This window comes from Musa acuminata, chromosome BXJ2-4, assembly GCF_036884655.1.
Source record: "Musa acuminata AAA Group cultivar baxijiao chromosome BXJ2-4, Cavendish_Baxijiao_AAA, whole genome shotgun sequence".
Classification (NCBI taxonomy): domain Eukaryota; kingdom Viridiplantae; phylum Streptophyta; class Magnoliopsida; order Zingiberales; family Musaceae; genus Musa; species Musa acuminata.
This window is the reverse complement of record NC_088341.1, coordinates 3,852,743-3,863,131: the sequence shown is the minus strand read 5'-3', so window position 1 is coordinate 3,863,131 and position 10,389 is coordinate 3,852,743. Positions and strand designations below refer to the sequence as shown.

Genomic DNA, 10,389 nt, shown 5'->3' with positions numbered 1-10,389 from the left:
CCCGTGGATCAAGTTTGACCGTCGCATTGTTCGATCCCCCTTCTCCGCCATTCCTTCTTTCCCAAAAGATGTTGACCAAAGAATCTACGCGGCGAACTCTGCAATCCGAACCATTCCCATAATTAACCCATCACAACTCTCTGCATCTATCAATAGAAATTAGAGTCGAAGGTAAAGCGAGGGTGGATTGTCGGAAGGCATACGATCCCTTCTTCCTCATCTTTCCTTCCCTAGCGAACTCCACCTTCCTTCCCAACAATTCAAGCGCGTTTCCTTTCGAGAGAAAAAAATTCGTTTTTTTTCTTGATTTTGGTTCTTCCCTTGGAATCGGGAATTGGTTCCGATGTCCGGTACTGCAGCTATTGCTTGCAGGAGAGCAGGGGCGGCGCTTCGATTGTCTAGGAGATCAGGGTGGTCGACGTCCACGGGCGGTGGCGCCCCTTTCGGTTGCTCGGCTCGGTCCATTTCTTCTTCGCAGCTCGTGAAGACGAATGGAAAGAGGGCTTTCCTCGTCGACACCTTGGCGTTGGTAAGATGAGACCGGTCGATTTGACGTGTCTGCATTTTGGATGATCTCAAGGTGTTCTTGGTTCTGGTAGGTCAGAGGGTTGGAGGCGCAAGGCATCCCCTCGAAGCATGCGGAGGCCATCACGTCCTCCATCACGGAGGTTTTGAATCATAGCCTGGAAAGCGTGGCCCAATCCTTTGTCTCCAAGGCGGAGATGCAGAAGGTTTGGATTTGGATCTCCCTGTCTGTTTGTCGATGCAGTAGTGGTGTTCTTGTTAACGTTGATCGTAACAATCTGTGTAGAGCGAGTTGATTCAAGACGCGAATCTCTCCAAGTTCAAGTCGGAAATACAAAGCTCCCAAGTATGGCATTCTTATCCTAATTTTGCTTTCTAAATAATCCTTTGGTTGTTCTTGAAAAAGGTTGTTTCTTCCCTCGTACAAGTGAATATGGTTTTAGGGATTTCATCTGGATGACATTTTCTCTCTTTCGATTACTGGAGAAAAACTGCTACCTTTAGCAACATGCATGGATTGGATAAAATTCTGCATTGGCTAATAGACAGATGAGTTTGAGCTGATCATCTTTAACTTCGTCTGCCATATATTTATTTTTGTTTTGTGATTGAAAGTTGGGTGTCAGGCTGGTTTTTTTTGTGGTAAATATATTTTAATGGGAGCAGGAAAGGGTATCTAAATTTTCAGTCCTTAGTTGAAGTTGAATTCAGGGATAAAGCTATGTCTATTTTAATAATTTCATGAAATTAGTTAACTCTTTTTATTATCCTTTGGATTTTAGTAACTAAGATGAGGGAGACGGAAAAAGGATTTAACACGGTCAAATCTGAAGCTAAGATGATCCTAGGCATATCACCTGTAAGAAGAACAATTTGCTCCGTCAGTGGCTTATGTCTAGCTTAGGGAGAATTGCAACAAAGTAAATTATAGTCATCAAAATTTAGAGTTTGGAGAAGGGTGTGAGGATTGCTAGTTAGAAGATAGCGTTTAGATACTTCCCCTTTGTGTTATATATAAGAGATGTTGGTGACAGGAAGATCACAAAATAAATATAATGAGACCCTTTAAGGCAAAAGGGTCCCTATTATTTAGATTTGCATGTTGCTGCTTTAAGTTCTTTTATGATCTTTGCAGCTTTTGCTCCTGAGTATGCAGTTGATACTCAAAATGAAATATTAATTATCAAATGACCCAGTAACACATTTTTGTGTGTTACAATCTGCTGCAACTCCTAAATTATCATACACTTCAATGTTGATCGTGACTTTTTCAAGAACTTGATCTTTCCTAGTAGATTTTGAACTTTTTTTTTTCTTTTGCCATATACTACAGTATTTTGAATTTTGCAAGCTAGCTTAACTATGTTTTGATTAGTTATGACACCATAATATCTCCCTTTTCATGTCTCATTCTGTGCAAATTGCTTGATACTTTACATGCACACAACTTGTTTAGGCAAACTGAAGACGTTTACTCTGGGTGCAGTCTTCTCGTCCTTGATTAATACCCGAGCATATTATTATGAGAATAATAGATGACCCATGCTTATGCAATATTCTTTGAAGTCAGTTTTCTGAAGTTCATATCAATCTGGATACAGGAGCATCATTTCTCTTCATTGCAACGCGAAACTGAAAAGCTTCATGCTGACATCGAAAAAATGCACAGTGAGCTCAGGTTTGACCCGCATTTGTCTCATGTCCCTTTTAATTTTGAAATAACAATTAATCTTGCAACTACTGACAAGGCTAAGCTTCACTGTTCTGCGGCAGGTATGAGATTGACAAAGTCACTGCGGGCCAACGCTTGGATCTAAACCTTGAAAGGGGGTAAGTTGCAAAATTCCAGGAGCTATTCTGTTTTTGTTTTTTGTTTTGCATGTTGATTAATGAATTCATACGTTGAATATACTTCGGTTGGTAGAGACTTTGTTCAACGTTGTTTTTATTTGATGGAAATATGTTTTCTATTTGTTTGTTTTTTGGTGTGTACCAATCTGATTGATATGTAGTCAGCTTTCAGGAACTTGTCTTTGGAAATAACAGTCAATTTATATTGAACTTAAAAGAGATCCACTTCTTCAATTCACATTGATCTACTTGTGCTTCTCTTCAACGTAGGCGCATCCGTGATGAACAAGCGAAGCAGAATGCTGAAACGACTCTCATCACTACCAAGCTTGACCGGGTATGACATAGAAAGTTACGTCGATGACATTTCCTTTACAGTGTAATTAATAAGACTAACGATAGGTTATGGGTCTTTTTCTACAGGAAATTCATGCATTGAGGGCCCAGTTGGAGGCAGCGAAATATGAGGTGATAAAATACTGCATCGGAACTGTTGTTTCCATATCTGCTGTTGGCCTTGCCGTTCTCCGCATTTTGATGTAAAGGCATTTCTTTTTTTCATCTGGCAAATGAGACCGGAAGAAAATTGTTTTTTCTATCAAATAGTTGTAAAATTTGGTAGAAAAAAAGGTTGTTAGTGTTCTTACAAATGGGGGATGAAAAATCAAACATATTGGATTGGTTCATCTGTAATTCTTATTCACAAAGAAATATTTAATTCATTTGTCTGTAGTTTATTTGATGTCACTCAAATACATACTCTTTTCAATATACAGTAGTGGGAAAAATTACATCTTTTAAATGTGCGTTTGAGTGTGAGCTCCAATTTCTTATGTATGTAAATAATTAATTTATTGGTGATGTAGGTTAAGAGTTTAAATCCTCATCTAACAAATCTATCAAATCTCAGGTGGACCACTTGAGAATATGAAATCTCATGCAATAAATGATTGTATCTATTTTATTAGATGATTCAAATACTCATATATATATATATATATATATATATATATATATATATATATATATATATATATATATATATATATATATATATACACACGAGTTTCAAAGTTTACAAAGAATGATTATAAGCATAAAAATCATATTTATACTATTATGTAAAAGATTTTAATATCAAAATCTGAAATCAAATAACAATAAATCTAAATTTACGAATTAAACTCGATTTTTTCTCTCTTTCTATCCTTCACAAGGGAGAAAGGAAAGATGAGGAAAGACATGTAATTTCTCAATTATATCTATTATTCTTATTTCTCTTATCTGTATATTCGTGTATTCATATTATTCGCATTAAGTCCTTAGAAATTTTTTTTTTCCTTTTATAGACGAGCATAGAAATCTTACGTGTCATCTTTCATTAAGTTCATCTCCTAAGAAATTCTATCATAATTAAACTTTTTTCTTTTATTGATCGATAATCATAATCAAAATCTATTTTTATCTATAATATATTCTATCTAATTATATAGAACTACATAATCTAACAATGATATATTGTATTGTAAGGCTTTCTACTTTGCTGGGTCAGAAAAAAAAAAAATAAAGGAAAAGAATCTCAAATGCAAGTGTTCCTTATTCCCATGTGCCATAGTATGGGCCACTTGAGCAACCGAGTTGGGATGTACAAAATGGGAACTCGATTACAAGATATCATGTCGGAATCAAATTTTATGGGCACAACGGACCACCCAATAATGGAACGGCTAATGCCGCCAAGTGATGGATGACATTTTATGGGCAATCTATCTATCTATCTATCTTTTGAAGCCACAAAGAAGCTCAAGCTGGGCGAGCTTGGAAGCTACCAATTATTACAGGTCCATCTTCTACATGCTACGACGCCTTGGGTGTCACTACTAGCTCAAGGACCAGCTCACCAATTCTTTTTTCGAATCTCATTGGAAGCTTATGAAGATGAAGTGTCAATCAATAAATTCTAAAAATATATGCTAATTTAAGTTATTTTCATTAGACATGTTCCCAATTTTCTTGATTTTGTTGAACTCGAATCATATGTCTTACTTGAAAAGCGGCTTAGATCGAATCAAACTCGATGTATCGTGCCAAAGAAAAGATTTTTTTTTTTTTTTACGAAATCATGCTCTTTAATTTTTATAATCTCATAAATACCTTTATTTAAAATCTCAAAATCAATTTTTTTCCTATTTTTATTTTTATAAAATATAAATAAAAGAAGAAGAAAAAAGAAAAATAGACGAGAACGATAAACAAGGAAAAGAAGGGCATAAAAGGGCAGAAGACGAAGGTGATGATAATCAAAACGTCGATAGAAAAAAATTATTTATGGGATTAAAAAAGAAAAATATTATTTGAAAAATACTATCTTACCTTATATATTTTGCATCCATATATATATATATATATATATATATATATATATATATATATATATATATATATATATATATATATATATATATATATATGAGATGATACATAAATAATTTAAAATATATAATCGCATATTTTCGAGTGATAGGAAAGCTTCGGAGAATAATAACATGTCGGTGGGGCGAACCGTGTTATTTCCATCAGTGCCGTGTCAGTGATGCGACACTCGAACAGCGATGAGATCATTCTACGTGACGCCATGTGATGCATACATAGCATTCATTCATGTGGCGATGTACATAAAGATACCTATGTCCGCTATGCTCCCGTGACGGAGACGTGATATGGATGTACCATAACCGTGTCTCTTATGCGTCGTTGACATGACCCTCAGCGGAGCGAGTCGTGCTTGTTAGTTACCACGGGGCTTCACCTACGTGTGTCAGGCGTGCCATCTCGTACAGAGATGATAAGGCATCGTTGCAGTGGAAACGAGGATTCCTTGGCTGGCCGCCATCGTACGTGAGCATTAATTCTTGGGAACCCTCCTCTTGTCGCCTCTCTCTCTCTCTCTCTTCTCTTTCAGCTCGTCTTCTATAATAGATCCCCCACTACACTTGATTTATTCCTCCACCATCAGAGTCTTATCTCCCTCCATGCTTCCGTTGACCAGCGGTTGAAGAAGACGTTCCGCCGAGGAGGAAGAGAAGCAGAGGAGTGGAAACCAGGCGGCTGTGTGATGAAGATACTGTGTGATGTTTGCGGCAAAAAGGAGGCTCTGGTGTTCTGCTGCGCCGACGAGGCCGCCCTCTGTGACGCCTGCGACCGCCGGGTGCACTGCGCCAACAAGCTTTCCGGCAAGCACCGCCGCTTCTCCCTCGACTACCCTTCCGCCCACTCCAACCCCCTCTGCGACGTCTGTCAGGTACTCTCAGCAAGCACCGGAAGAGGCTATTCGAGTGGGTTTGAATCTTTACGGACAAAAGGATTTGGGTTTTGGGTTGTGTGATTTGCAGGAGAAGAGAGCGATTTTGTTTTGCCAAGAGGACCGAGCGATCCTCTGTACAGAGTGCGACGCCGCCATACATAGCACCAACCACCTCACCATGAAGCACAGCAGGTTCCTTCTCACTGGCGTCCGCTTCTCCGCCGCGCCTCTCTCGGCTCCCGACACAGAGGCGGCCGCGGCAGCCAACAGCAGGGACGGTGCGATGTGGAAGAGCAAGAAAGGCAAGGCCATGGTGGCGGACCCCACCGCCGCCGTGGTCCCCGGCGACCCTATCAAAACTGCTGCTTTTCCCTCAGCTAGCGCGTCTTTTAGCGCCACCAGCAGCGGCAATGCCAGTAGCATCTCGGAGTACCTCACCAAGACGTGCCCAGGCTGGCACGTCGAGGACCTTCTGGTCGAAGACACGGCCGCCGCCCCCGCCATGGATGGTTTCTTCGAGGTCTGCAACTACATGTTCAAAGATCCAATCTTTCTCAGATCTAATTACCATTTACCACAGTAATCTAACTTTTGTTACCGTATCGTCCAGGTGAATATGTCGCTTCCATGTTTGGATCTGCATGGCGGAGGGCTGGAAGACATCTGCGCGGCCCAGGCGCCGCAGTTCCTTCCGCACTGTCCTCCGGCCGCTCATTACCAGCACTGGCTGGTGGACAAGGAGGAAGCAAGCAGCTTCCCACACAGAGATAAGTCCGGGAAGGAGCGGTGGAGCGACGACGCGTTCATGGTGCCTCAGATCTCCTCTGTTCCAACTCCCAACAAGAAACCAAGGAACTCTGTTTGGTACTACTGATTCCTGTTCATAGGCACCCTCTCCTTTCTTCCTCTCCTCTTTTGCCTTCAACATTTGGTTTTATTCCAAGAGATTGTTTGGTGTGCTGCTAATGGTAATGTTGTACTGTCAATATGATGCTTGTCATTTTTTGTTGCTTAATCTCTCTCTGAGCACAAAAAAAGACGAGTTCTTTAGCTTTAACTCTCAGTTGTTTTCCCTTTGTGCTTTTATCTGGTATTTCCATTGTCCATACATATATAACAAGGAAGACGATCGATAATTAGAAGGAGATCCTAAGTGAAGATTTGTTGTTCGGATGAACTCTTAGAAGATTTATAGTATTTATTGACGACATCTCAACAGTTCACAATCGCAGAATGTAATGGGTTTACACAACAGAGGAAGTTCACGTTAAATCGGACATGCATGGAGAAGTAATGAGGACGGCACGTACGTGTTGTTCTTCTTCTCAGAGATCATTGCGAATGAACCGCCGGACTTCCGCGAATAGGGACTCTGCCCTGATCGGATCCAAGAGCTCGACGCTGTGGAACCCTCCTTCGTCCACCCGAGCCACCACGCTCGCTCCTTCCCTCTGCAGCATCCTTACAAACTCCCGCTGTCGATCCACCAGCGGATCCCCTTCGCAGCCCTTCACCAAGCACCTCGGCAGATGCCTCAGCTCCGGTGGAACTGCCACCACGGGGTTGCAGAACTCGTGGTCTCTTTCGGCGCCTTTCGGCAGCGCCAGGCGCCACAGCGTGTCGTTGGCCTGGAGCGGGAGAATGGGGTCGTCCTCCGATCTGATCTCCGATGGGGTCCTCTCCACCCCGCCGAAGTAAGGCTGGTTGAGGATTAACCCCAGCAGCCTCAGGGGCAGCAGCTCCAGGGCCGTAGCGAGAAGTCCAGCGTGGTACGCCATGTTCGCCCCGGAGCTGCTGCCCATGAGAAAGCAGCGGGAGAAATCCCCATGGTGTACCAGCCACGGCTCTCCCGCTGCCGGATCTCGAGCTTGAGATTGGATCCACAGCACCGTCTCCACGGCGTCCTCGTACGCCGCAGGGAGGCGGTGCTCCGGGGCGAGGCGGTACTCAAGCGACACGACTAAAGCCGAAATCGCACCGGTCATGGCCTCACATAAGCCGTGGTAGAAGGTGGAAGCGGCGCTGAAGACGACGAAGCCGCCGCCATGGAAGTAGATGACTATGGGGAGCTTCGTGGTATGATGGACGACGCTGGGGCGGTAAATCCGGAGCCATGTGTCGTGTGTGGGATTTAGAGGGACGTCCTTGGAGAGGACGGCGGCGTCCGGCCGGTCGTCTGAGGGCGCAGAGATCGGGACGAAGGGACGGGAGACGGATCCGTCAGGGTGTTCGACGATTTGGAGGAGAATGCTAGTGCTCTTTGACGTTGCGTTCTCCTCACTGCTCAAGTCCGCCATTCTCTCTCTCTCTCTCTCTCTCTCTCTCTCTCTCCCTCTTCCTCTTCTCTTCCTTCATAAAAGCTCCATGAAAGTACTCACCTCTCTCTCTCCCCCCCTCTTCCTCTTCTCATCCTTCATAAAAGCTCCATGAAAGTACTCACCTCTCTCTCTCTCTTCTCTTCCTTCATAAAAGCTCCATGAAAGTACTCACCTTGTGTATTGAATACGTTTGTGAAGATGGCATCAGACCAACAAAAAAGTATACCTCGAAAGCAAAGCTCGAACAAACACTCGAAGACGACCTCATCATCTGTGTCATGTGATACCGACTGCTAACCGGCGTGAATTATATATGTACTTCTTTAATGGTTCCAAATCAACATCTGCAACGAAGGATGAGGAGGCTGTCGCCATTGCATATGTGCATTTGGCAACCACTCGACGACGCAGTACTGTTCATTTTCGGTGGTGTAATTGTGATCGCCTTCGTATAGTTAGTTGTTGGAAGGTATTTACAGCAGCTACGGAACAGTATTTACTTTCTCTCCCTTTTTGTTTTTGTTTTTCGAAACTATCCTTTGTTTTCGTTTTTCGGTATTTTCCTTTGTTTCGAATAATATAAAAAAAAACCTTTTATCAGTTTCAATGGAACTAAAAATTGATTTATTATACTATCATAATAAAAATATTTTAAATCATAATTAAATGATATAAATGGACTCACAATCTCAAATAAACCAACTTCAATTATTTATAATATTTTCAATAACTTAACAAAAACACTATAATTCTATTGATTAATATTATAATTGAGCCAAATAAAAACATTGTAACTATCTACGATTAATATGATGTTTTCAAAACTTACAAAAAAAATATCTTGTTACGGTTGACATGAATAATTTTTTATATTATTGGAAATAAGGGACATCATTTGGAAAAAAAATAAAAATAGGATCATTTTTTTAGGGGTAAAAATAAAGAAAGTAGGTTTTGGCAATTACTATTATATAAATTTATGTTAGATGTTTGTCAACACACAAATTGGATACGTCATCGCGCACAATCTTGTCTAATTAATTAATGTCCATTTGATCTATTAATTGATGATAATGTTTCCCCTTTTGAAAACTAAGTCAATGCACTCAAAAGTATTATATATATATATATATATATATATATATATATATATATATATATATATATATATATATATATATATATATATATATATATATATATATATATATATATATATAATTCAGAATTGGTCATATAAATACAGATTCCTTGCTGATGTCGACACAGTTGATGGATCAGCACGCCCGACTGCTTTGATTATTCTGTAAGATTTTGGATTTTAGAATTCAGAATTTATTTGATCGAAAAAGTTTAGAAAGTTGGGAATACCATAATAAAATCGATGGAAAAAGAAATGGTGATCAATCCATTTAGTGGAAGCGAGAATTTTTGTGTTTTGTTTTTTCATGAAGTGAGATGCAAAATATAAGCATCTTTTATTTGGAACATTTTCAACTGAAATGAAACAAAGGATATATGTAATAATTTTTATCTTTAAAATTATAAAATTAACATAGTAAAAAAAATTTATAAAGAAAAAAAGTAATAAAATAATAAGAGCAATTTATCTAAAAAAACGCTTTCGATAATAGGGTTTTTGCATGTGGTGCCTCCATATTTAGATTTTATTAAGGGTACTCGTTTTTCGTATGATGACTAAAGCACTCTTTATAAAATAAAAAAAAAAGATAATCGATGTCCGTTAACCCTAGTTGACTCCAGGTTATTTGGGTGAAACATATTTATTTGACATGAACCAAGTTAGATTAGTTCGATAAAAGTCTTAACTATTTATTTTTTTAATATAAAATTATTCTTAGTTCATCATAAATAAGAAATATTATGCTAAATATCTCATAATAATAATTTGTTAGTAGTTCCAGAGAAGTTTAAAAACTTAAAAGTTATGCTTGATTACATATTCAATCCAAAAATATCATTTTCAAAACTTAATCACCCTAAACTCATGAAAAATAAAAATAATAATGTTATATATCTTAAAACTAAATGTTAATAGATTTAAGAAAATTTGGATTGATTTGATGAAAATTAACTCAAATTTCACTTGAGTTACGCTTGATCACAGATTCAATATAAAAATATCTTATTTTTTAAAAATTAATTACTCTAAATTCATGTAAAAATAGAAAAAAAATTAATAATAAATATATTAGCATATCATAGTTTTGGAGAAGTTTAGATAGGTTTAGTTAAGAGTTCAAAAAGTTACATTCGATCATAAATTTAACAAAAAATATTTTATTTCAAAAATTACCATAAATTCATAAAAAAAAATATAAAAAAAGTGATAATAAACATATTAGCATATTACTATATGCTAATATTTAG

At 38.9% G+C, this 10,389-nt stretch overlaps 3 protein-coding genes across 4 annotated transcripts; 2 read left to right on the top strand and 1 right to left on the bottom strand.

The window, feature by feature from the left end:
- Positions 1-57: 57 nt before the first annotated feature.
- Positions 58-3,149, top strand: LOC103980642 (protein FMP32, mitochondrial). Its single transcript, XM_009397096.3, has 7 exons — positions 58-529; positions 600-731; positions 812-871; positions 2,127-2,203; positions 2,299-2,355; positions 2,647-2,713; positions 2,800-3,149. Exons 1-7 carry the CDS (start codon positions 344-346, stop codon positions 2,917-2,919), a joined length of 699 nt encoding a protein of 232 aa, XP_009395371.1. The 5' UTR covers positions 58-343; the 3' UTR covers positions 2,920-3,149.
- A 1,784-nt stretch (positions 3,150-4,933) lies between these two features.
- Positions 4,934-6,743, top strand: LOC103980640 (B-box zinc finger protein 20). Its single transcript, XM_009397089.3, has 3 exons — positions 4,934-5,677; positions 5,769-6,200; positions 6,291-6,743. The coding sequence occupies exons 1-3, from the start codon at positions 5,492-5,494 to the stop codon at positions 6,552-6,554; spliced, it is 882 nt and encodes a 293-aa protein (XP_009395364.2). The 5' UTR covers positions 4,934-5,491; the 3' UTR covers positions 6,555-6,743.
- Positions 6,512-8,115, bottom strand: LOC135609559 (carboxylesterase 1-like). Of its 2 annotated transcripts, none has more exons than XM_065102937.1 (2): positions 6,991-8,115; positions 6,512-6,639 (listed from the first exon to the last, which is right to left on the bottom strand). In XM_065102937.1, the coding sequence occupies exon 1, from the start codon at positions 7,975-7,977 to the stop codon at positions 7,006-7,008; it is 972 nt and encodes a 323-aa protein (XP_064959009.1). In that variant the 5' UTR covers positions 7,978-8,115; the 3' UTR covers positions 6,512-6,639; positions 6,991-7,005. The 2 variants fall into 2 exon arrangements, with proteins under 2 accessions (XP_064959009.1, XP_064959010.1); XM_065102938.1 differs by having other exon boundaries at positions 6,626-6,702.
- Between the last annotated feature and the right edge of the window lie 2,274 nt (positions 8,116-10,389).

Bases quoted from the DNA above. Each gene is read 5' to 3' on its own strand.
- LOC103980642 (XM_009397096.3), top strand. From the start codon at position 344: ATGTCCGGTACTGCAGCTATTGCTTGCAGGAGAGCAGGGGCGGCGCTT. The intron at 732-811 runs GTTTGGATTTGG...CAATCTGTGTAG, and splicing joins CCAAGGCGGAGATGCAGAAG to AGCGAGTTGATTCAAGACGC. The intron at 2,204-2,298 runs GTTTGACCCGCA...GTTCTGCGGCAG, and splicing joins AAAATGCACAGTGAGCTCAG to GTATGAGATTGACAAAGTCA.
- LOC103980640 (XM_009397089.3), top strand. From the start codon at position 5,492: ATGAAGATACTGTGTGATGTTTGCGGCAAAAAGGAGGCTCTGGTGTTC. The intron at 5,678-5,768 runs GTACTCTCAGCA...TGTGATTTGCAG, and splicing joins CCCTCTGCGACGTCTGTCAG to GAGAAGAGAGCGATTTTGTT. The intron at 6,201-6,290 runs GTCTGCAACTAC...CGTATCGTCCAG, and splicing joins CCATGGATGGTTTCTTCGAG to GTGAATATGTCGCTTCCATG.
- LOC135609559 (XM_065102937.1), bottom strand. From the start codon at position 7,977: ATGGCGGACTTGAGCAGTGAGGAGAACGCAACGTCAAAGAGCACTAGC.